At 44.4% G+C, this 22,387-nt stretch overlaps 1 protein-coding gene across 2 annotated transcripts in view; it reads left to right on the top strand.

The window, feature by feature from the left end:
* The first annotated feature begins 2,023 nt into the window (after window positions 1-2,023).
* The window catches only part of FSTL4 (follistatin like 4), a 238,856-nt gene continuing 218,492 nt past the window's right edge, over window positions 2,024-22,387 (top strand). Inside the window, exons 1-3 of one of the 2 annotated variants that reach the window (XM_074839056.1) lie at window positions 2,024-2,082; window positions 7,161-7,296; window positions 20,679-20,712. In XM_074839056.1, the coding sequence (XP_074695157.1) occupies window positions 7,168-7,296; window positions 20,679-20,712 (163 nt within the window). In that variant the 5' untranslated portion in view covers window positions 2,024-2,082; window positions 7,161-7,167. The remainder of the gene's footprint in view (window positions 2,083-7,160; window positions 7,297-20,678; window positions 20,713-22,387) is intronic. The other variant, XM_074839055.1, reaches the window with a different exon arrangement.

Raw genomic sequence — 22,387 nt, 5'->3', positions numbered from 1 at the left:
GTGGCAGGAGGCGGGGGAGCCCCGGGGGCACGACGCGGGGAGCGGGGCAGCCCCTCGCCGGGGTGGGGGTGGCAGCAGGCTTACGGCACTGCCACGCCGTGCTCCCCCGGGTCACGCGGGAACGCAGCAGCTCCAGCTTGTGCATTTAAAACCGCATCGGATGATGTAAAATGAGCAAAATGCGCCTACTGCCACAAATGGGGGGTGGCAAGAGTCACCCAGGCAAGCTGTTGGTGGGGAAGAGACGCGGTTGCCTGTATCCTCCAGCGTGTGTGGATATAAATAAATAGGGGCTGTGCGGATACTTCAGATGCCTAATGCATCTCGTGTTTATGTCCGTCTTTAAGAGATACAGAGAGATTACTAAATACTTCAAATTGTCAGCACAGACATATTTTTGTAGAATAAATGATGTTGGTAAGTGGCAAGACTTTTCTTCCTTCCCTTCAGGAAATGGGGAAGAGTTGTCTCCACTGATACTATTTCCGATTTTTTTCCCTCGGGAAAGAGAAAAATATCTCACTGAAGATAACATATTTGTCTCTGATTAGATTTCGGCTTTATTTTTTAAAAACCTCAGACCTCTTAAACCCATAGGCCAACTGAAATATGCACTTAATTCTCCTTTTAGGGCACTCTACCAAGACCTCCTTTATATCGCCCATGCAGAATTCACAGTGAATTCTCCCCATTTTATCACATTTGTGATTTCTCTTTTAATCCAAACCTTAAATCAGCCATCTCAGATCATTTGCTTCCTAAAGAAGGAAAGCAAAAATACCCAAGAGTCCCTACAAGCCTTTGTGCGCGGTTTGGACAGAATAAGCTCCATTTTTTTGTAAACACTGAAAATATTTCAGAGGTGCTGCATTTAAAAGGCCACAACTAAAGGTGTGAAAAATTCCAGAAAACCAGCCTCTCTGATCACTTGGTATTTCATGCAAAGAAAATGAAAAGATAACAAATTTTTTTAAAAAAGCTTATTCTTATAAAGAGCCTCTTCTGCAACCTTGTCCCTAATTTTGTGCAACGATTTTTTAATAAGATTTTCTCTGGGCCAGACCCAATTTCCAAGAGTAGCCTGTGTCTTTTCAACCATCTGAACTAGAGGGTCCTGTCCTTTTCACGCCAAAGCCAATGACAAATCCAATTTAATTCAGCACGATCCAGCTGTAACGTTCTTTATAGGAAGAAACACAAAAATTGGCACGTTCCATCAGGTCTTTTAGAGCACTCATTGCTAATTGTGGGCGTTCCATCGCCTTTGCCACGCGTCCAGTTCGCTCCTAATCCTCCTCGCAGCCTTTAAAACCAAACACCCCAAATCCTCTTTGCTTCTGCAGTCCCGCCGTGCCGCCTTCTCCTGTAAACATCCAACCGTTTTTAAAAAATAAATGAGAAATGATTATATTGATTTTTTTTTTTTTTGGAAAGCAGATGGGATGGTGAAGAGAAGGAATGAATTTCCAATGTTTGCCTTTCTCTATAACCACGGATATGGGGAACTAGAAGCAGCGTGCTGCTCTGTTGTGCGGTGCAGGCTCGCGGGGGGGTCCCACGGGGGAAAACCCGGTGCCCCGTGGGGACACCCCCGTGTCACGGAGGTTTGCGGCCTCCTGGCCCAGCCCCCCCGCCCCGGACCCCTATTTCCCCTCAGCGGCTCTCCCGGGCACGGCGGCTGCCCTGAAGCAGGTGTAGGGGGGGGGATCAGCAGCAGCACCCCGAGGCGCTGCCCACCCCCACGGGGATCCCCCCTCCCGACGTGTTTCTCGCCTCGCCCACCCCCCCCGGGGGGACGCTCCAGGGGTCCCCGTGTCCCCTCACCCCCGCCCCGCCCGCCCTTCCCGCCGCGTGCCCCGCGGGGGCGTTCCCGCCGTCCCCTCGCAGGTGCCGGCGATTGGGTGGAATATGCAAATGCGGCGGTGACGTCACGGCGGCTCCGGCCCAGAGAGCAGAAATAGGGCCGGCCCGGCACGCGCCGCGTACTCTGCCGCCGCCTTCACCGTGCCCGTCCCGGACACCCCCGCCCCTCAGTTATCGCCTTACCCCCCCCCCCCCCTCCCGGTTCCCTCCGCCCCGCAGGTGAGTGCGGCGGGGGAGCGCCCCGCAGCGGCCGCCCCCGCGGGGTTCCGCGCTGCCCCGCGTCTCTGCGCGCACGGCGGAGCGCTGCCGTCCCCGCCCGGGCTGAGGGGGAGAGCGCCCGCGGGAGCCGCGCCGCTTCCGCGCTAACGGGGAGAGTGTGTGTGTGTGGGGCGGCGGGGTGCGCGCTCGGGGCTGGGCAGCTACCGCGGAGCTCCGCGCCCGCGGGCTGGGCGCGGTAACAGGTGGGAGCCTGCGGGGTGAGGGGGGGGAGGCGGGCTGTGGGGTGTCGCGCCCTCCGCGCCCCGCAGCGTGGGGAGCGAGAGGTGGGAATTGCGCCCGTGGGGGGGACGCGGCTCCCTCCCCTCGGGCGCGGAAAGCAGCGCGGAGGGCCGCGGTGTGTCCCCCCCCACACCCGGTGCTGAGGGTGCGGAGCTGCCGCCGTCGGTGGGGCGCGGGGCCGGGCGGTGCGTCCCGCCGCGGTCGCGAGTGGGGCTGGCGCTTCCCTCCGCGGCCCCTGGGTGGCGCCGGCGGCCGTCCCCGCGGAGCGCCCCGTCGGGGCCCGCTGCCTGCCCGCTGCCTGCCCGCTGCCTGCCCGCTGCCTGCCCGCTGCCTGCCCGCTGCCTGCGGCGGACCCCCCACACCCCCCCCACACCCCGGGCGACCTTCAGCCTCCGGTGCCCCCGCCCGCGGGTAGCGACTTTGAGTTTGCAGCCGGCAGCAGAGAGTGATGATTTTTTAAAAATTATTTTTTATTTATTTATCAATAAGAGATACTGCGCTCCCTTCCCAACTTGTATAAAAATGCTTCTGCGTGGTGGAAATAAACGGCTCCCTGGCGGTGCTGAGCTGGGGGGGTCGCAGAAGGGAGGGTACGGGATGTGTCTGAGCGTAACCTCGGAGCAAAGCTGTGCTTGAAATGTCACGGAGGCAGCCTTGAAAACAGAGGTTAGAAACCTGGGAGGTTTAGGAGTCCTTCATCCCTGCTGGATTGATGTTCCCCAGATTTCCTCTGCGAGCGTTCCTGGAGAATTTAAAGATCAGATGAAATATTCTTAAGTACGCTTCTGCTCAAATGAAATGTCTGGTTTGTACTTAAACATCAGGGCTGATTCCAATGAGTTCTCAATGCATCAAAACTTTAAGTATTTATCGGAGATACTGCAGATAACTGGCTGAAATTGTTCTTTGGCTTCAGTAATGAAGGGTTATCTTAGAACGGATTTTCTCCTTAATTTTGTAGGTTAATTTTTGTAGCACTTGTGGCACCCAACAAGAAATTATGCACGTCAGAATTATTTTGCAGGCCATAGAAATTGCTGTTTAGATAAGGCTGAAGCAATTGGGACCGTTGATGGCAGAGGAACTGAGGACCAGATTCTTATCTGGTGTTAATAGAGCCAATTTATATAGAGGTAAGGGTTTGGTCCGGATGCTTTCCTTTTGCTATAGCAACAGTCATAACTTCAGGTAATTAAGTTTTCAACCTCCTTCTTTCTAATGTGAAGCTTGTTGGAAATTATTAAAAGTTATTGTGAACTATTAATTTCTCAATAGTAAAAAAAAGCTGCAATTTAAGTAGCCCTGAAAACAAAACCGATAACTGCTTTTGGCAAATTCTTAATCTTATTACAGTCACTGTAATTGAATTCTTGAAGCTTCTGTGCTGTGGAGGAAAAAGTTGTGGGATCTCTGCAGCAATCTAGCTGTTTGACAGCTCATATTGCGTGTCACAGAAGTGTTTTAACCAATTTGTGGTGTTCTCCACTGAAATGGCCAATGTGATTAGTCCCATTCCTTTTTCAAGGTGACCTTTTTTACTCGAGCAGCTCTAACACCTGTACCTTAAAGCCAGTGCCTGTATCTCTGGCTTGCATCTGCTTTGCTGTTACACCTCTTCGTTCAGAGGTGTTGCCCCAATTTTCTTCCGAGTTGAGGCTCTCTCTGGGTGTTGGTGTTGGCACAGACCTCCCCCCCCGCCCCGAGCTGGGGATGGGTTTTCTGCCTTGGTGCTTGTCCTGCCAGGCTGTGGTGTTTGAGCTTCTTCGGATAATGCTGCGTAGCGTGGGACTGCTGGGCTTGTGCTGGTGTCTCTTGGTAGAGCAGGGAAGGCTGTAATGCTGCTCTGGCTCGGGAAGAAACCACAACCTTTAGGTAAACTTCTAGGCTTGGCATAGTCTCTTCTTTAACAAGAGTCAAAATTGCTTTGGAAGGCGTTGCCCTGAAACCAAAGGAAATGTGTCACAAACGGATGTGATGCTCAACTTGGTTTGCTTTGAAATGGTCTGGTTTAACTCTAGCATCTGCATTACAATTGCTAATTTCTGCATTACGTAGTAGGTTAAAATCTGTCTCTGCTCACGCGCATTTCTAAGAGCAGGTGCGAGACAGACTCCCCCTTCACCCCCGGCTCTTGAGAGGCTTCTAGTGTTTAGACACAAATGTTGTTCACTTTTTCTTTTGAGTACACCTGCTTGTTTTCTGCAGACCTTTTCCATACGCAGGCTTTGATTTATCTGGGCAGCGATGTCCATACAGGCTCGCATCCTGCCAATCTATTCCTCGTTCAAGTGAGGAGAAGCAACTGGTAGTAAAACTTGTCTGAGTTTACAGTGGTGGTCTGGATCTATTCGATCAATTTGAATTTTTCTCTTGACTTCAGGGAACTTTAGACCACAATCCAGTAGCTGTGTTGCATGATGTGGCTGCAGACCACATTCTGCAAGGAGCCTTCCCCTTAGCTCAGGGTAAGGCGATGCTGAGCTATGGTTTAGGATGCCAAGTGACAAGAAAATGCTGTATGATTTCAGAGTTAACCCTCACTTGATATTTATGGTGCATGTTTGCTGCTTGTTTTAGGCTCTTCAGATATATAATGTATATTAGTGTGTCTTCCTCTTACTATGAGTGAGAGCAATTAGTGTACTGTCAGTCAGTATGCAATAAAGATAAGTAATTTCTAAACTGACTGGAGAAAGATGTTCTATGAATTCCATTTATAAAACAACTGGAGTTTCTAGCAGGTAGAGGCTGTCCTTTTCAGTTTCATCAGTGTTACAGGCATCCTAATTCAAACACCATCATGTTTTCTAGCAGTTAGTTATTTACTAAATACACATTAAACTAGCTAGTCCCCTGTTTTGCTCTAGGATTGTAATTTCAAGCAGCATATGAGTCAGAGGTCTCTAGAACTGCAAAGTGAAATAGTTGTATTTGCTGTGATGGTATCAACTGAGCATACAAAATACCTCTATTAAAAACGGAGAAACGGTATTGCCGTGCAAGAGCAATTCATAATGTAACAATGTACTTGTCGCTTATTGATATAGTGACTTTGGTTTATTAAACATTTATTTGTAGCCCCAGTAACATTACATCTGAGGTTTCTAATTGGAATTTAGAAAGCCTAATAAATTTTGATTTCATCCTGAGTGCTCTCAATTCAGGGTGTTTACATTAGCGCCGAGAAAAAGCAATGCCTGAACTCCACGGGTGCGTGGTGTGTGGCGGCTGTCGGCTGCGCTCGCTCTGCTGATGGTGTGTCTTTGGGCAGACGAAATAGCTGAGACCAACTCACTGCTGGTGTAAATGGTCGCAGCTTCAAAAGTAATAGCGATGCACCAAGGCTTGGGTATACCCCGCAGCAAACACACGGCATGAAAACACTGTAAAATGAGGCCTGTCAAGACAAGGTATGTCATGGTGACTTAATTCAGCTAGGCTTAATTTTGCCATTAGCAGGTAACTCGCCTCATTAATGTATATTGCTCCAGCCAAGCAGCAGCCTGTCACTTGCATGCTATAGAAATGCCAATGCTTCATTAAGTGGTCGTCATGCTTCGTTACGGGTCCGTGTTAGCATCTTCTGCAGCTGCTGTGAAAGGTCAAAACTTCCCGTGCTCCCATGGGAATGGTGCCAGGCCTGAAGCCTCCTTTGGTACTTTTATTGGGAAAACTAATGACACAATCTGGTGTCCTATTCCCAAAAAAAGTTCAGATGAAGCACAGAGCTCTCCTGGCTGAGCTTCCAGGGCACCAGCATGGGGCTGTACATGTATGAAATACCTGGTAGTTCCACCTGACAATGCTTAGAGTGACTGCATTGCTTGAAAAAAAAAAAAAAAAAAGCCCTGTACAAGACAAGAACCACTGCTCAAAGTGGATGCAGTTGTGGTGGACATCCTTGCTTGCATCTTCCTGGTCCCCTGCAGCTGGTGGGGTGGTGGGACACTGCCAGGGAAGTGGTGGTGCTGCTGTTGAGTAGGATGAGCCTGGGAGGGACTGAAAAAGTCTCTGGGACAGAGGGAAATGAGTGGAGAAACCACAGCCCTAGGCAGGGCTCACCTGTGTGGTGGCGGGAGAAAGGCATCAGCCCTCTTCAGCACAGAATTTGCTTCAGGTCTTGCAAGTTTTAGTGGGTTTGGTGGCCATCAGGGTAGGAGCCCTCATCATGGGGAAGAACGACTGCTCTGTGGTTTGGGTATCAGGGGGCTGGCCCTGCAAACCTCATTGTCACCTGAGGGGGTGGTGGTGGCTCTATCTGCTCAATGCAGCATCATCCTCTGAATACAAGGGAAATAATGATGTTTTCTGTCACATTGCTGGAAGCTGCCAGTGATCAAAGAAGTAAGTGAGGGTGTCTGAGGCTTTCCTGAAGATTTGCTGAGGGTACAAGTGTGAGTCTGTGACTATGAGGGACCCTGTGCTGCTGGGGCTTCTGGAGGTGGGATAAAGTCACCCTTTGGCTTCCGCAGTACCATAATACTGTGTTTTGATGTGATTTGCTTTTGGCTGCAGTAGTTAAGATTTAGAAATGCCAGGGCTCCAGTTCTGCAGGTGCTGCGTGGGAGCAGCATGTCCTGTGGAGGATAGTTTTGGGGTAAATATTTCACAAAGCTGCTACCGTATGGGAGTTCATTGCCAACACACTGATGGGTGCAAAACAGGGAAATCGGTGTTTTGCTGCGTGTGCTGACTGAGAGTGGATGGGCACCATCAGCTGAAGCTTCCGCCGTGTTACTGAATCTGAGCTGGGCTTTGTTGGGATGATTGTTTTATGACCGTTCTCTTGTTTTCAACAGACGTGAAATGATGAAATCAAGAAGCTTTTGGTTATCTCTTGTATTGCTTGGGGTTTTCCCGTTGGTCACGAGGGGATGGATGGACACGGACAGAAGCAGAAGGCTGTATTCGGATGCGGGGAGGTTGCATCAAGAGGTACTGTACCCCAGCTGCTGCTGCAGCTACAACTCTTGTGTTTCTATTTTTGTGCTGTGTTCAGTCTCTCCACGTTGTGAAAACGGAAAGCAAGTGAGGGCTTATCCCTGTATATTTGTATTAAACATCGGCTGAGGAGGTTAATGAAGAAACAGTGAAGCAGAAGCTCTTCCCCTTTTTGAGTGTACTGACATCGTTCTGGGAGTGCAGTTGTGCATCTGTCCATGGTGAAGATACTGTCTTTGCCCCAAAGACTTTACAGTATGCTCTGTCCTGGGGCTGCTGGGACCAATGAGACTAAATTTAATAAGCAAATTTTTGTCCTGGCTCTTCATTTGGGTCACTGGACGTTCAGGTGAAACCTGAAAAAAGTCCTTTTGCTTCTTAAAAAAAGGAAAACGCTCTAGGTGGTTCTGAAAGAACCAGCAGAGCTCCAGCTCAGAACGTTTCCCTCCTGACTTTCTGATGTCAAACCCCTGCAAAGCGCAGAGTGATCGAAAAGGGACCGAGGGAGCAGGGTGGCTGTAGTGAGGGATGGCCTCCATCCAGCTGGAGGGGACCCTCTGTGCCTGACGTGATGGGGAGGTGGGACTTGGGTGAGTGGAGGAGTGACTGAGCCTGTTTTCAGTGCTGAAGGTGACAGCGTTGGCTTTCCTTGCGCTGATGGGACTAAGCAGGTCCCGGTGGCGGTCGGTGCCCCGTGCGGGCTGTCCCAGCAGGGATGGCGGCTTTCCGAACTGCAGCTCACAGTGTGGTTTGCTGCACGGGTGTGGGTAGGCTCAGATTTTCACGTCTGAGTCTAAGGCATGCAAATAAGGCCATAAAAATCTAGAAGTGTGACTTCCATGAAGAGAAAATGATGAATGCTGAAACAATTTTAGTTATTTAATTAGTTCCTGATTATCATAGGTTTGCTAAATGATTGCTCAAATGCCTGAAAGTGGGAGATGGTGGGGGAGGCAAGGGAAAGGAGACTTTGATATTTTTTAAAATGCCACTGCCTAGAACACTTACATACTGGCAGAGACGTTAGTCAGCACCAGGGTAGTGAGGAGCCTTTGATGGATTCATGCTGCAGTTGGATCTATTTAAGCTTCAGGATTTTGTTCTAGTTGGAGAATCCCATTTCTCCAGTCACATCCCATTTACAAATACCCACAGTTGTGGGCGTTATTTCAATAAAGCAGTTTAAGCAAATTAAAAAGATGCTTTTTGCTGCTTAGCAGGACTCAAAAATCATTTCAGTGGAACTTGAGATTCTGCAGTTCAGAGTTCTCTCTTTCCTTGAGGTATCCATCCTCTGTTCTGTAAAAGTGAAGAAAAGCAGTTCTCCTCCACACCTCTGCTGTTATTTTGTCGCTGTGTAGACTCAGGTAGTACACTGACATTCTGTGAAACATGCTCCTGTATTGTCTCAGATAACTTTTGCTTTTTTATTAAAAATAATTAAATATTTTGCATGCTTTTGTATTTAAAGTTCTCATTCTTCACTAATGAATATTAGTTTTGATTTTTTGAAAAAGTTACTCTGAGGAATTAAATTCATTACTCAAATTATTTACTTTAACATAAATTGTAGAACTATTATACTACTTGAAAGTCTTTAATTCATTTGCTCTTCCTCTAAAAACCATGAAGTTATTGTACCAATTACTTGATCTTGCTTGAGGTGGAAGGATCTAAACTAGAAACGTATTTGTTCAGATTTGCACAGAATTGAACAGGTCTGAATATTAAAACTTTTAATGTATGAAGAATGAAGTTAAAATAGCTTCAAGGGGTTTAAGTTATAATGCAGACTTTTTAAAAAAGTGACTGTACAGAAAACTTGTTCCTCAAGAGAGGGTTTATGCAGTGTGGCACCAAACAAGATGAATCTGGAAGCCCCAAACATAGCTTCCAGGTAGGTCAGTGAAACGGACGTAACTGCTGTTTTGTCTCAAAAGGTGTTTATTTTATCTTTCAGAAAATAGTTTAACCATAATACCTTTTGAATAATAAAAATCATGTGAAATGCCCTTCTAGTCATATAGGGCTCTGTTCAGTTTGGAGCTCCTTATTCATGAGAAATGTTTGTTATCAAGTTCGTGATTTGATTAATATGTAATTCCATTAACATGTGCTTAAAACATTGTGTCACAATTAGAAAAGCTCCTAGCAATTCACCAGAAGTGCTTAAAAAAAATATGTAAAGGGTTAATTTACAGGTCAAATAATTTCAAGTGTGCTCTGATATAAAATTCCTATGAATTTCATCAAAGCAAATACTTGGGAATGGGTCACTGACCTTCACTAATACTTGTTCTGATCTACATAGGAACAAGTTTACTGAATTAAAAACATTGCTTAATTTATGTTCAGATTGCTAAATCGATTTCTTCATGGTCTGTGGTAGAATTATTGCAGTTGTGCTTTGCATTTATAAAGGAAAAATAAGTCTTGAGGCCATAGACTGCAATATAGAGCCCTTCTGCATGAGAAATTAACTCTTACCACAGCAGTGGTGTATGTTTTCCTGATGCTCAGCCTTCCACCTTGCAAATTTATGGGGTGTTCCTGAGAAGGAGATCGTTTTCTGAAATATTCTTAGTCCTGATTAGTTAATAAGCACATCCATGCAGTCTGAAATTCCATGGGTGTAGAATGAACTAAAATAGAAAACCTAATGAAAAAAGGACAATGTTAGTATTTAACTGAAAAGCTGCAATTTGCTTGGTCTGTATTGATTTTGGAGAATAATGCTGTCACTTTTACGTTGTGGAACTTTTCACAGGCTGGTTCCAGAGGGTGCTGGAAAGCTCTTGAAACTTCTGGGTGCTGCACTGGCCTTCTGTGGAGGTGCAGCTTCCCAGGGTTGAACCATCATGGGACTAAATTCTACTGAGTGGAATATATGCCAAAATACTTAAATATATAGAGCTCACCACTCTGGGGTGATATTTTTGGGCAGGTTTTGCCTCTGCCTTCAGCAAGGCTGATTCCATGCTAAAATTGGATGGTTTAGAGATGACCACGCTTCATGGGCAGCTCTGTGCTGGTTTAGAAGGGCTTTGAGTTGCTCATGAAGCACCAGGTTGTGTGATCTGGGGTCACCTCTCGTTTCTTGAAAGGAATTCTCAAAAATGTAGCGCTCTGAGTCGTTGCCAGCAGCTGTGAAGGGAGTTTCCAGTATGAGCAGAGCAGAAAAGAGACATAAACAACCTGGATATGAAATAACTCTGGAGTTCAGATTAGAGGGAGAACTTGGCCCGGAGGTTCTGATGGGAAGCCAGCGGTACTATTCCACTCAGTTCCTACAAGGTCACCCACACTAGTAGCTCAGGCTGATTTTCAACCTACTGGGGTATTTTACAAAAGCATCTTACTAAATATTGGAATTGGACAGCTAGTTTTCCTTCTCCTGTTCCCTGCCTTCTGTGTGAGAGGCTGCTTTTCTGTATGTGCCAAAGCCAAGCTGCTTTTGCCATGGTTTTCGGGGCAAGTTTCTCATCTTTTCTCAACCCGCGGTGCAGTGGAGCAGTGCTGCAGGTCTTCAGCAGTTCTTCCAGGAGTGGGTCTCCAGTTTGCTGCAGGGAGCTCCTCAAACACAAGCTGGCACAGTGCTACATCTCAAATTAAATTCTGTATTATGTTTTCCGGGGCACTGCTGGCAGGTAGCCTGAGCAATGTTGTCCTAGCTGGATAGTGTGAAAGTGGAGAGTAATCCTGTGTTGAGGTACATGTATAGTTGTTTTGTGCTGAATAGTTAAAGGAAATAGTTGGATGTCACTGATAGCTCCTGAGTGCTTACAGTACAGACTGGCAGGCGTCCTGTGATCTTCTCTGGGCTACAGAACCAGAACTGCTCTGTGGTTTTGTAGAAATACTTGCTTTCATTTGGCTTTCATGCCACGCTCTGTTTTTTTGCCCCCATCTTCCTATTTAAGAAGTCTCGTGAGACACCAGGGAAATATGCACAGCACCCCACACTCCTGCGGGGAGGAGAGCTGCGTCCCCGGGGAGGCTCCTCCAGCACAGAGCTAACGAGCGATGCTCAGAGTGCTCACACGAGTACCCGTGGCTCTTGCAGATCCAAGCGCATTTGCTTTTCCCTTTTCTGTGCTGCATGATGTTCATACCTCCCTGATGCACCTTAACTGGCTGTTCCCTGCGAGGAGCAAGACACTGCTGGTGTGCAGCGGTACATCTAATTTGGACTGTGACAGCACGGTGCAAGGGTAAACTAGATCAGCTTGTGCCAATGTTATTTCAGTTCCTTGATAATTTTTACGCGTTATGTTTGTTGCCTTATCTGACTTATGCCTTGAATTATATCACCAACCTCAAACTATCATGTGTAGATACCAACACTTATTTTAATGCTAATGAATGTAGCAAACATGCTCATTTGTTTAAGGTACCACAGCTTCTTTATTGGCATTTGGAAGGTATTGGCTGCATAGGATATCCATCATTTGGCTTCTTCATTAGTTATTATTTGTATGACACCTGAGCTGCTTAAAATCTCCAAGTAATAAATGTCACCTTAAACTTCACCACGACTGCAAACAACTGGGTCATAGCAGCCCTTCAGTGCCATCTTGCACAGGATGAAGCATCCCTCTGGAGTCCACTCACAGCTTCAACTGCGCTTGTCCAGGTGTATCAAATATTGCTAAAATTCCTAATTATCTTCAGATTCTTAAATGTTGTTTCACTTACTGCTGCAGCTAAAGACCACAGTTGGTTATTCCAAGCAGCAGGGGAGTCATGGGGATGATTTTGTGCTCCTTCCCCCAGCAAAGTCATATTTCCTAATCTGACAGACTATGAAAGGAGTGCTTTGGGAAGCAAGGTACAAAATTGCAAAGGCTTTTGATAAAAGCTTTTGCTTATAATTCAAATAGAGGCGTAATTTCAGAGCATGAGCTTGGAAGAAGACAGGCACAGTGTATCAATTTTATATGCAGTTGAAGATCTAATATCCTGGTATTTATTTTAAGAATTATTATTAGTAATGTATTCTCTGCCATGTGTGTACTCTTCCTGCTTGTAAGTCAGTTTGGGGAAAGGAAAGGAAGAATCAGATTTGAATTAAAATCTATACTGGCTACAGCCTGCTCCTGTTTTAAACATTAATGAAAGTAAAGGGAGACAAGACTTAAATTTATTTTTGTATCACTTTGCTATATACTGATAATTCATTCCTTGTTACCTGCATTTATGTGGTATCTCTAACAAGCTGTAACTGCTGTTTGTAGACCATTTTAAATCTTAACTAGAATATTATCCCTGTGAAGATGAGAAGCTTTTGCTGTGAGTGCTGGTTATCTGCAGTTCAAGGTGCTGTGGAATATTTTCATAGTATTTGGATATACATGTTGGTGTCCTTCCTCTGCATCCCCAAACCCCACCCACCCCCTCCTGTGTACCTAGGGTTTAATAAGTGGTATTTCTAAGGGGACAGTACCCAAAGGGTTTAATAAATGCTATGTCTTACGGGATGCTATTATGCTTGAAGTACTAGAAAATTTGAATGTTGGGTTATTTGAAACAAGGTGGGAACTGTATACTTGAATAGCAGCATAATATCTGAAGAATTTTTGTTTACCTAGATGGTTATTGTTCAACAGTGAGTGTCAGGGATTGTCAGGATGCACCCATAGCACAATTTAAAGATGAAACCCTCTTGTATGCAGTTCTTCAGAGAACCAAAATCCTGCTTCCTTTATTTTTTTTAAACTCCTGGTAAGATGCAGTGTGTGATACCTTTTGGTGGTCCTGCACTGCCCAGCTGGCCAGGGGCTCTCACCTTCCAGCCAACAGCAACCGGGACCCCCAGCTGCTGCTGGGGTGCCCCCCCTGCAGTTTCAGGGGTGCCTTGGATACTAATGACCTTGAATTTTGGTGCTGCTGGAGGTAGCTAGTGCTTGGATGCTGTCCCCAAGGGAGCAGAGGGACTGTGGGCTTGGGGTGCCCAGCTCTGGGCACAAACTGACCGCAGGAATCAAATTTCAGTAAGTTTTTCTCATGTCACAGGTGAGCAACTGTGAAAACTCATACCTGGGTGGGGAAATGCTGGTATATTCCTGAAGCAGAGAATAAGGCCAGAGTAAAACATCTTGCAAATAAAAAAGAAATGTAAGGCAATTTTAACTTGGCTATGATGTGGTAGTTACACCTTCTGATATTCTGTTCAGAAGCTACTTACCCTTAAATGACTAAATATTGACTAATTTTTTTCCAAACGTAGCATATTATCTATTAAAAAAAAAAAGCTGTAGCAGTAGTTTTTAAAGGAAAACAATTCTACTTAAAGTACTTTCTAACATCAAGAAGGGGAATTCTCAGGTTTTTTTAGATTAGGAAGGTTTTTAGATTAGGTCTGCAAATTTGGGGTTTCTAAAACAGGCATCCCATGAGCTTCCCTATGACAGTGTGGAAATTTATGGAGCTATACCTGGGTTTCTCATCTGAAGTCCAGAAATAGTAGCGAGTAAAATCAGAGATGCAGCAATTATCTCAATTAGCTACCGTATGGGTGAGCAGATGATACTGTGTGATGTGAGACATCAGAGCTTCTCTCAATGTTTATACCAGACAGGACAAATCTAAATTGCCAACGTCTGTACTGATAGCAAGCTTTCTCTAAACAGTAGTGCATGATTTATTTTTTTTCTCGTGCCTGCTCAAAAAAAATAAAGTGGATGTTCTCTGCCTCATTAGCATCTTTTCTGAAAATACTCTGTGTTCATGGTTGTAAACAGAAAATCCTGGTTGTCAAACTAAGCTGTGTATTAGTCATAACCACTGCAAATGCTACAATCTGTATGCAGAGTGCCTCACCTAGCCCTGTAGTGGATGTCAGTGTAATTTTCTTGACCCCTCACTTGAGATAAGAAAGAGCATGCTCTGAAGGGAAAGAAAAAAAACAGCTGGGATGATAATCTATTAATAGGAACAGCCTCTTCTTTATTAATTTGCTAAATGAGTCAGGGCTGCATATTTAGAAATTGTACAGCAGTTTGGCTGATCCTGAGAGCAGGTCCCTGGAGACTTGGTGTGTGCAGAGGTAACATCTGATTTAGTGATAGACCCAGCGTGAGCCCAGCTGCATGTGTTGAATTTGATTTATCCTCTTGCACAAGCACTGCAGTCTCTTCCACAAAGTATCTGGTAGGAGGGTTGCTACAGTCCAGCAATACAGACAACTTGTGGATGGGAAGTGTTCCCTGTTCTTCCATCTGCTGCATTAAGGTGTTTTTTGGCAAAGACCTTTGCTTATGGTCATAAAAAAGGGACTTCTTATGGTTAAATCTGCATCAGTATTAAAGGGCAGGATGCTGAAAACACTGCAAGGTTATCCTATGAATTGCTGTATTTGAGGGCCCTCGGTACCTGTTTGGTACCAGGCTTGGTGGTACAGGTTAAGCATCACGCTTGTGGGATCAGAGGCTGCTAACAGAAAGAGGATGGCAAATATACAGCCTTATACCCATCTCTAAATACTGGTTTGCAAATAGAGGAGGTTGGGAAGGAAAGAGAACTACAGAGACACTGTACTGCAAAGATTTGCCCCTTAAAATTCTACATTGAGCTATTGCTGGGTGATTCCAGCTTGTGATGTACCTCTGTGCATGTCTGGATTATAAGCACTCATCCTCTGCTTTTAGTCAGAGGAAAACGAAAAAGAAATAGCAGGCAGGAACTTGTCTTTCCTCATTTCAAGCCTAATTGTGACTGTTTAATTACTAACCTTGCAAAGTGCGCTCACTTTTCAAATTAGAATGCAGGAAATTGCATGTGACCGCATGTGGATGTGCAGGGACAAAAAGAACAACAACTGTTGCAGAAATCAGGAAACAGGCTTTTTTTTTTTCCCCTCCCAGTTGGTAGATTGTCTGTGTGCATTGCATATTGCTTACAAACCAGGTGTAAAGTACTGTGTAGCTATTGTAATTTGTAACCGTGCTAGACATGCATTTCAGAGCAGTGTTTTAGTGCAGGGAGCCCTGCCCGTGCTCCGTCCGCAGCCCCACGGGCTGTGGGATGTGCCTGTGCCCTGTGCCCAGGAGCGTGTGGCACAAGTACGTCCAGCCCTGAACTGGGGAGCCACGTGTATGACAAAGCACGTGTGGCTGTGATTGTTGCCAAACCATAGGCTATTTTAGGAGTGGGTTGGCATATTTTTATTTAAGACTGCTAAGGGTGTGTACTATATGTACACCTTAATGTCTAGTCCACTGTTGTAGGATCCAGGTTAATAGATTGCTTTTAATCGTGCATAGCAGCTTCTAGTGATGTGACTTTATACCTGCACCAAGCAGTTATAAATTTTAGATACCTAATGACACTTTTCTTAACCTGCTGTCGGTGGTTAATATTACCTGCCTGAAGGCTGGACCAGGTCATTTTTCTAGAGTTGGGGACAACGTCAAGAGCAGTTTGTTTGTGTGTCCACATCTTGTCCCCAGACCCACGGATGTTTTAAAGCTTTGGGGAAGCTCTGCTTCGTACTGTGCTTCCTGCGGGCAGCCCTGGATGAGCTTTGTTTCTGAATGACCTTCCCTTGCTCATGCTGCAGTAACAATTTCGTGTAGTTAAGCATCCACATGACTTCTGCTCTGCCTGCTTGTTCCTTGGCTGGAGAGAATATGTGGATGTTATTAATAGGGATTGCCCTTGAAGTGTGGGGAATTAGGTTTCTACATGACAAACAGCCCTCACAGTTTGGTACAGTAATTCTTGGGCTTCATAGATCACTATTTTCTAATCGGAAATTAGCCCTTCAGTGTGTCGGTCTTGCCTGTAGTTATAAAGCGAAGAGGAACATGCACATGGTCCTTCCTTGTCCCCCTGTTTACTTGAATGCAGCTCTAAAAAGGAAAAACAAATTGGTATTCTTAGTGTAGTGGTGGTTCTACATTTCCTGGGCTTGTTGAAGACGTTCGAAGGCAGCACCCCAAAGGCTGTGTACCAAGACACAAATGGGGCTGTCCAGCAAACTTGAGTTTGCTCAACCACAGGAGAGCTGAGGCCAAATCTTCCATTATTCAAGCGTGCAAAAATCCCATGAGTTCAATGGAGACAGAAGTAAAATACAACCTTTGAGAAAGAAAACCTTTGACTGTGAAATGTTTTGCTGGAAATCGGAGCCTGAGCTAGGAGGGTGCTGTGTGATGCCCCCTTTTCCCGCAGAGCTGGGAGATGAGGGGCCTCGTGCTTTAGCAGCAGAAGAGCAGGCGCTCAGGTACCCTGCTCTCTCTGCAACAGGGGTTTACAGGAAGAGCGTTGCCTTGTATAGTGCACAGTATGTTCTTTGTGGGTATATAGGACAAATGTAGAAATATTTTTATGTGGAGGTGTTTAAAGGTTTTATTTACAGTGATACCAAACAACTTGGAAGTGGTGTTGGTGCTTGATCCATCACTAATGACCATCGGTAAATCCGTTTGCAGCACGCTGGCTACGAAGCACTGTACTATATTGTGTATTCCCTCTGGGTAGTTGTATTTTAACTCTGTACAATGAAATTCCCTCCTCCCACCCCATGTTTGCTCTGAATGAAATCAGATTCTTCGTTCCAGAAATGCTCTGCTCATCCGTGGGCCCATGATTCAGCATTAATCAGGAGCCTATAACACAAACTGGCTATTATGTCTTGGCAGGACATCTCGGTGCTGTCTTCTGAAAGACTGGCGTTCCCTTTTTGTAAGAGCAGAAAAGGGCTTTGTGCAAAACAGTTGTTCAATTGCATCAGGTTCACGCAGGTGTTTGATGTGCAGCACATGGCAGATACAGGGGAGTGAAGCTGTGTGACAGCAGGTAGTGAACTGTATTTCTGATTTTTATTTTCATTTTTGTCCCTCCTAATCCAGGTAGGATTAGTAATTGTACTTGATGACACTACATCTGCTCTCGTGCACTGACCCTGGGTTGGTTGGTCTTTTGGAGATGCAGTTTTTCAGCAGCTACGTGTCTGGTGAAAAGCAATACTGGAGCAAACATACTACACTGATTTCTGCATAACAATAATTGGGGACTTCAGATACAGAACAGAAGGACCTTTTATTCTGCATTCAATTAACTACCATTACAAAGCAGGAAAATAAGTGCTAAAAGCGAGCCTTGACAAATAAAACTGTTGTGTTGCATTAATGAAATGCTATTTAAAATGGGATTCATGAAGAAGCTTTATAGAAGGAATGAGAAATCTGAAACAAATTTTTCCCTTCAAAGCATGTGATTTATGCTCTGATAAAATTAGATTTTTAGTTAAAGGAATTCGCAGTCATTAAATGGTGCCCATGAAATAAGTCTCATTTATAACCATCTGCTTTATGGCTTCTGCAGAAGAGTATTCCTTAGGCAATGCATCTGAGAACTTTAGTGTCATTTTTATCAAAATAGTTTGGTTCTCTACTAGTAACACTATTAAAATCTCTGTGATTTTTTTTTTTTTTTTTTTTACTTAAGAGCAGTGTCTTCAGAGAAATGGTGACTACTCCCTCTTGTGAAGAGATTGCCCAAGTCATAGCGTGCGGCACGGTGCTGTGCCTGTGGCTGGACTTGTTGGTAATGTCTCTTAGTCGTATATTAGATCACTAATAGAAAGGTCTTATGTTCAACATGCCCTCAAGGAGAAAAATTAGCATTGTTTCTTTTTTTTCTGTGCTACAGAAGAGAGAAATGATTTGTCTGAGGCAAACTAAGAAAATGAGTCCTTGCCGTAGTTTCACTTTACTAGAGGGATAGAAACCATGGGTGTGTCTCTACCTGGAGCTGATGCCTTTTTGTGGCTGCTCTTTAAGCCCTGCCATGGTTGCCAGGTATTTTTCCCATTTCCCATTTTTCAGTGTACTCTGCTGGAATGTTGAGCGTTCTCAATGCCATTGGTGTTTTCTCCACGGAAGGGGACATACCAAGTGCTGATACTCCCCCAGGTAATGAGAAGTGATGACTTGCAGCCTGACCTCACGTTCTCCCATTGCATTTCTAACAAGGTTTTCCTCTGAATCCTGCATCTGTTTTTAGGGGTAGTTTATATTCATTAGAGCTTATAATTATAAGGGGTACAGAGTAAAAGAAGGGAAACTTTGAAGACCATTCTTTGTTTTTCACGATGTCTATGCAGTTCTTTTCATGGAAATACCAAAAGGGTATTTAATACAAGCGAGCTGACACTTGAATTTTTTACAGGCTATGATTGTCTTTTTTCTTTTGATCAATGTAATAGTTGTAATTAGTTTTAGTGTTTCTAAGCTTTTGAACTGCAGAGAATTCAAACAGCTTGTTAAAGTGAGGGGCTCCAGGGGAACTTTAAAAGTACTCTTCCCTTTTGCATATATTACATGTACACGGGCTTAATGATAGCAGGCTGTATCTGAATTTTTATCCTGTGCCCCACCTCTCAAACTAATATTTTGAAAAGCTCTGAGAGGTCCCTGGAGTATAACTGTCTGCACAGCTCAGAGCTTTGCTGCCTAAAGAGGATAAATGCTTTGAAGTCTGTACTAATCCTGAAAGCCATTTTACATATTTCTCAAGATCACTGAGGTAGTATCCTACAGGGAATAATGACTTAGTATTTTTATAAGCAAATACCCTTTTTTTTGTTTATCACCCTCAGTTGACTTAGAGGGTGCCACAGAGACCATTTGTGCTGCTCTGATCCTTCTTGGTTTTGGTGAAAGCTTTTTTTTTTTTGAGAGACAGCTTTCCTGTTGCTTGGAGGAAGGAGAAGCAGCAGCTGTTGCTGACACAGTTGGTGACAATGGAAAAGTATAAACTGTCACCACGTTGGAGCGGAGCTGGGCCGGGCAATGTGATGTGGTTTGGTCCCCTGGGCTGGAGGAATGCCTCTTCGTGGTGGGGGTCCTGGGAGAGGGACAGGAGACAGAAAGGATAATTTTTGTAGGCAGTAGACAAATAGCTACAACGCTTGAATAAAACACCTCATTCTGAATTACCTGGGGCCCTCTGAGGTGCTCAGGTGAGGGAGGTAAGGCCTTCAGGAGTTAGCGGAGCAGGTACTGTTGGCACTTCCAGAAGCTGATTTTTTTTTTCTTGTGTTTATTTCTATCTTCTTTCACTTTGAAAAGCTCTGTATTTTTTATTGTGGACTCCAGTGGCAGCTTTCTGTATTTTCAATTACCCTGTGGCAGAGCGCTCCGTACCGCAGAAGGGGACCATGGATATATTTCATTAGATGTGTGGCACTGTACTTCCCTTTGTCTAAATGTGATCTGCAGGGAGGTACTTTATTTTTAAAAAAAGTGAAGAAGTACAAATAAAACTATAATAAGCATCAGGTGGGCCGGAAGGCTCAGATGTCTGGGGGAGGCCATGTGTTATTTTCCTATCAAAAGGAGGAGAGAAACAAACCTTTTCGTTATTTCATTCTCTGATAAACATCTGAGAACGGTGAGCACTAAGAAATGAGGTTAAACAAGGCACATCCACAAGAATAAAAACATGCATTATGAACTTCTTGCAGGGGTCTGGAGAGCTTGCTCCTCTTCCCTGTGTCTGTGCTGTGGGGGGTACCATGGCAGAGATGGTGCTGGGGCCTAATGGCACCTTGGGGTCTTACAGGTTTAAATTTGCACTTCGTGGGGTTAATCCTGCATCATCCATCAGTAGGAACTGTCCAGGTCAACATGACTCCAGGCAAGATGGTCTTTTAGAGTCCTCTGTGATTCTACTATTTTTAATACTGGTTGCAAGAAGTAACTCAAATGATGGGAATTATAAGTATTTGTAATTAACCCATAAATAGTGTTACTGTTTGGAATTAAATATTTATTCCTCTGGAGTCTCACCATTAGTATAAGTAGTGTTGTCTGGAAATGCAATACCCTTTGAGACTTTATGTAATGTCTTTTTAAATCAAGTTTCTTAGAGGTAGTAGTGATGCTTTGCAAGAAATAGGGCAAATGATGTAGGTGTGCAAAGATTGAAATGAACCCTCAGCTCTGAGCATGGGTAGTCCAGTTGCCTTGAAATGATTCAGGTATTTGAACAAGTCTCTGCTAAAAATATCTGTAATGGCTCTTCCCTCCTCAACCCTAAATCCTTGGTATAGTAATAATAGCCCTTCTGGCTGTTCTCTTTTAACATCAGTAGAGGAGAAAACCCATCAATTTTGAAGAAAGATATTGTGCTCTACCATGTAACTTACCGCAGAATGATGGATCATTTTAGGTAGTACGTTGATCCATTAAATATCTGTGGACAAACTGAAATATATGTTTATAATTACTCCTCAGTTACTGTGTAGAGCATTGTAGATGCTTCTCTGGGATAATGACTAATGTTTTTTAGGGGTTTCTGTTCATGCTGCCTTTGAACAATTCTTGTATTAAAAAAAAAAAGCCACAAAAAAATTCTCTTTTTCCTTATAGGACTCCAGAAGGTTTGAAGTTACAAGAAGAAAAGGTAGGAAAAAAATACAGTTTTCTTTCAATGTGTGTGTTGGTGTTGAGTATTCTTGCAGTAACTTTTTAAAACAAACATGAGTTTACACACTTGAAAGGTGTACTGCTGCGGGATTTCAAAGAGACTGCTGCCTAACACTCGCCTGACAGTTCTTAGTGTCACAAATTGTAGATTATTTTTTTTTTTTCAATGAAAAGTTGTTCTTTCAGCACAGAACTGCGTGATGGTATTGTGGATGCAAGTCAAGGTTTGTTGGGTGCTGGCAGAGGATCTAAAGTCTGACCTTGGAGCATTTTGGGCAGAAAAAGGTCCAGACAAGTTTGCCATGCATCAGCACACTGCAAATCCACCCAAAGGTGCAGCAGCATTAACTGCTGGTGCCCTGAGCTCAGATCCTGCTCCTGTAAACTCTTTTTGCGTTAGTAACTAATTGGCTGCTGCTGTGAGTGGCTCTTTGATAGTTCCCGGCAGCTGGGTGAGAATCGACCATCAAAGAGCTCATTCTGGTTATCATTAATTTTGATTTTGTTTAGCAGATGTTTTCTGGATCAGGCAGTTGCTTGCCTCATCTGTCTCAGTAGAATGTGAAGCGGGTGGCACTCTCCTGTTCAACACATTAATGCATTCCCCTGTTTTGTTCCAGCAGCTTTAATTGCTTCAGGCATCCTGTATATTGGGATGAGGTTGTAACTACCACTGGTTTACTGCATAAATGAAAAAGGTCAGGTCCAAGGGTAACTCTCCATCTGGGCAAATAATCTCCTTTTGGGTTTTTTTGAGGTTGGTTGTTTTTTTGCTGTGAGGCTGAGGCAGCAGAGATTTGAATAAATTAAATATATGGCTGCTGCTAAAGGTGAAATTTATTTAGCTCAGGTTTCCAACATATGTGTGTGTTTGGTCAAACTTCTGCCTCTTCATGAAGAAATCCAGTTTTATTGGACTTTGCTTGATCTTAGACTGAGGAGGGCTCTTGGATGCTTCAAGGTTGCTTCGAGATGCAGATTTGCATCTTCCATCCTGGATGTGGAGACGTTTCAGTCATGCTCTAGCTATAGAGTTCACAGTGCAGTTCATTATAGATGTGGAGACTCAGTCCAGTCTTGCAAAAATGGACTTAATGAATAAAGTTTTGTGGAAGTACCTCTAGTCCCATTTCAGATATGATTTGGGTCTCCATAGTTTACTGCTCAGTGAAAGTAAGCAATACTTATAAGAACTTAAATATAGCAATTTTTGAAAACAGGACTGACTTTTTAGATCATGTGGGTGCTTGGAAAATGTTACTTCAGAGCAATAACTGGATTTTGAGATCAGTGCCTCCAGACACCAAGTTTCCAAGCTGAGCTAGACTGATTTCTCATTGCCTTCACAGGATGGGTAAGGCTTGACTTCCATTTGCAGGGGTGAAACCATACCTTTTTGCAGAAATGGATTCAATATAATGAACTTCTGTCAGAAGTCTTCTTAGATCCATGGATGAAGTGAAGGGTATGGTACTTGGGGAATTAAGATCTACAGATAAATTGGGCTTATGCCCAGCAGTGCAATCTGTGAATCAACACATATGTCTGAAGAACTGCAGACTCCTTAAAAGTCAAGAAAATGCTAACAAACATGGTAAATATATCTTGGTCACAAAAGCTTGTGGATTTGTGGAGCTACCTGGGGATTTTCA

This window comes from Strix aluco, chromosome 13 (genome assembly GCF_031877795.1).
Source record: "Strix aluco isolate bStrAlu1 chromosome 13, bStrAlu1.hap1, whole genome shotgun sequence".
Lineage (NCBI taxonomy): Eukaryota > Metazoa > Chordata > Aves > Strigiformes > Strigidae > Strix > Strix aluco.
The sequence above is the reverse complement of the archived record's forward strand: the minus strand, read 5'-3'. Positions and strand labels throughout refer to the sequence as shown.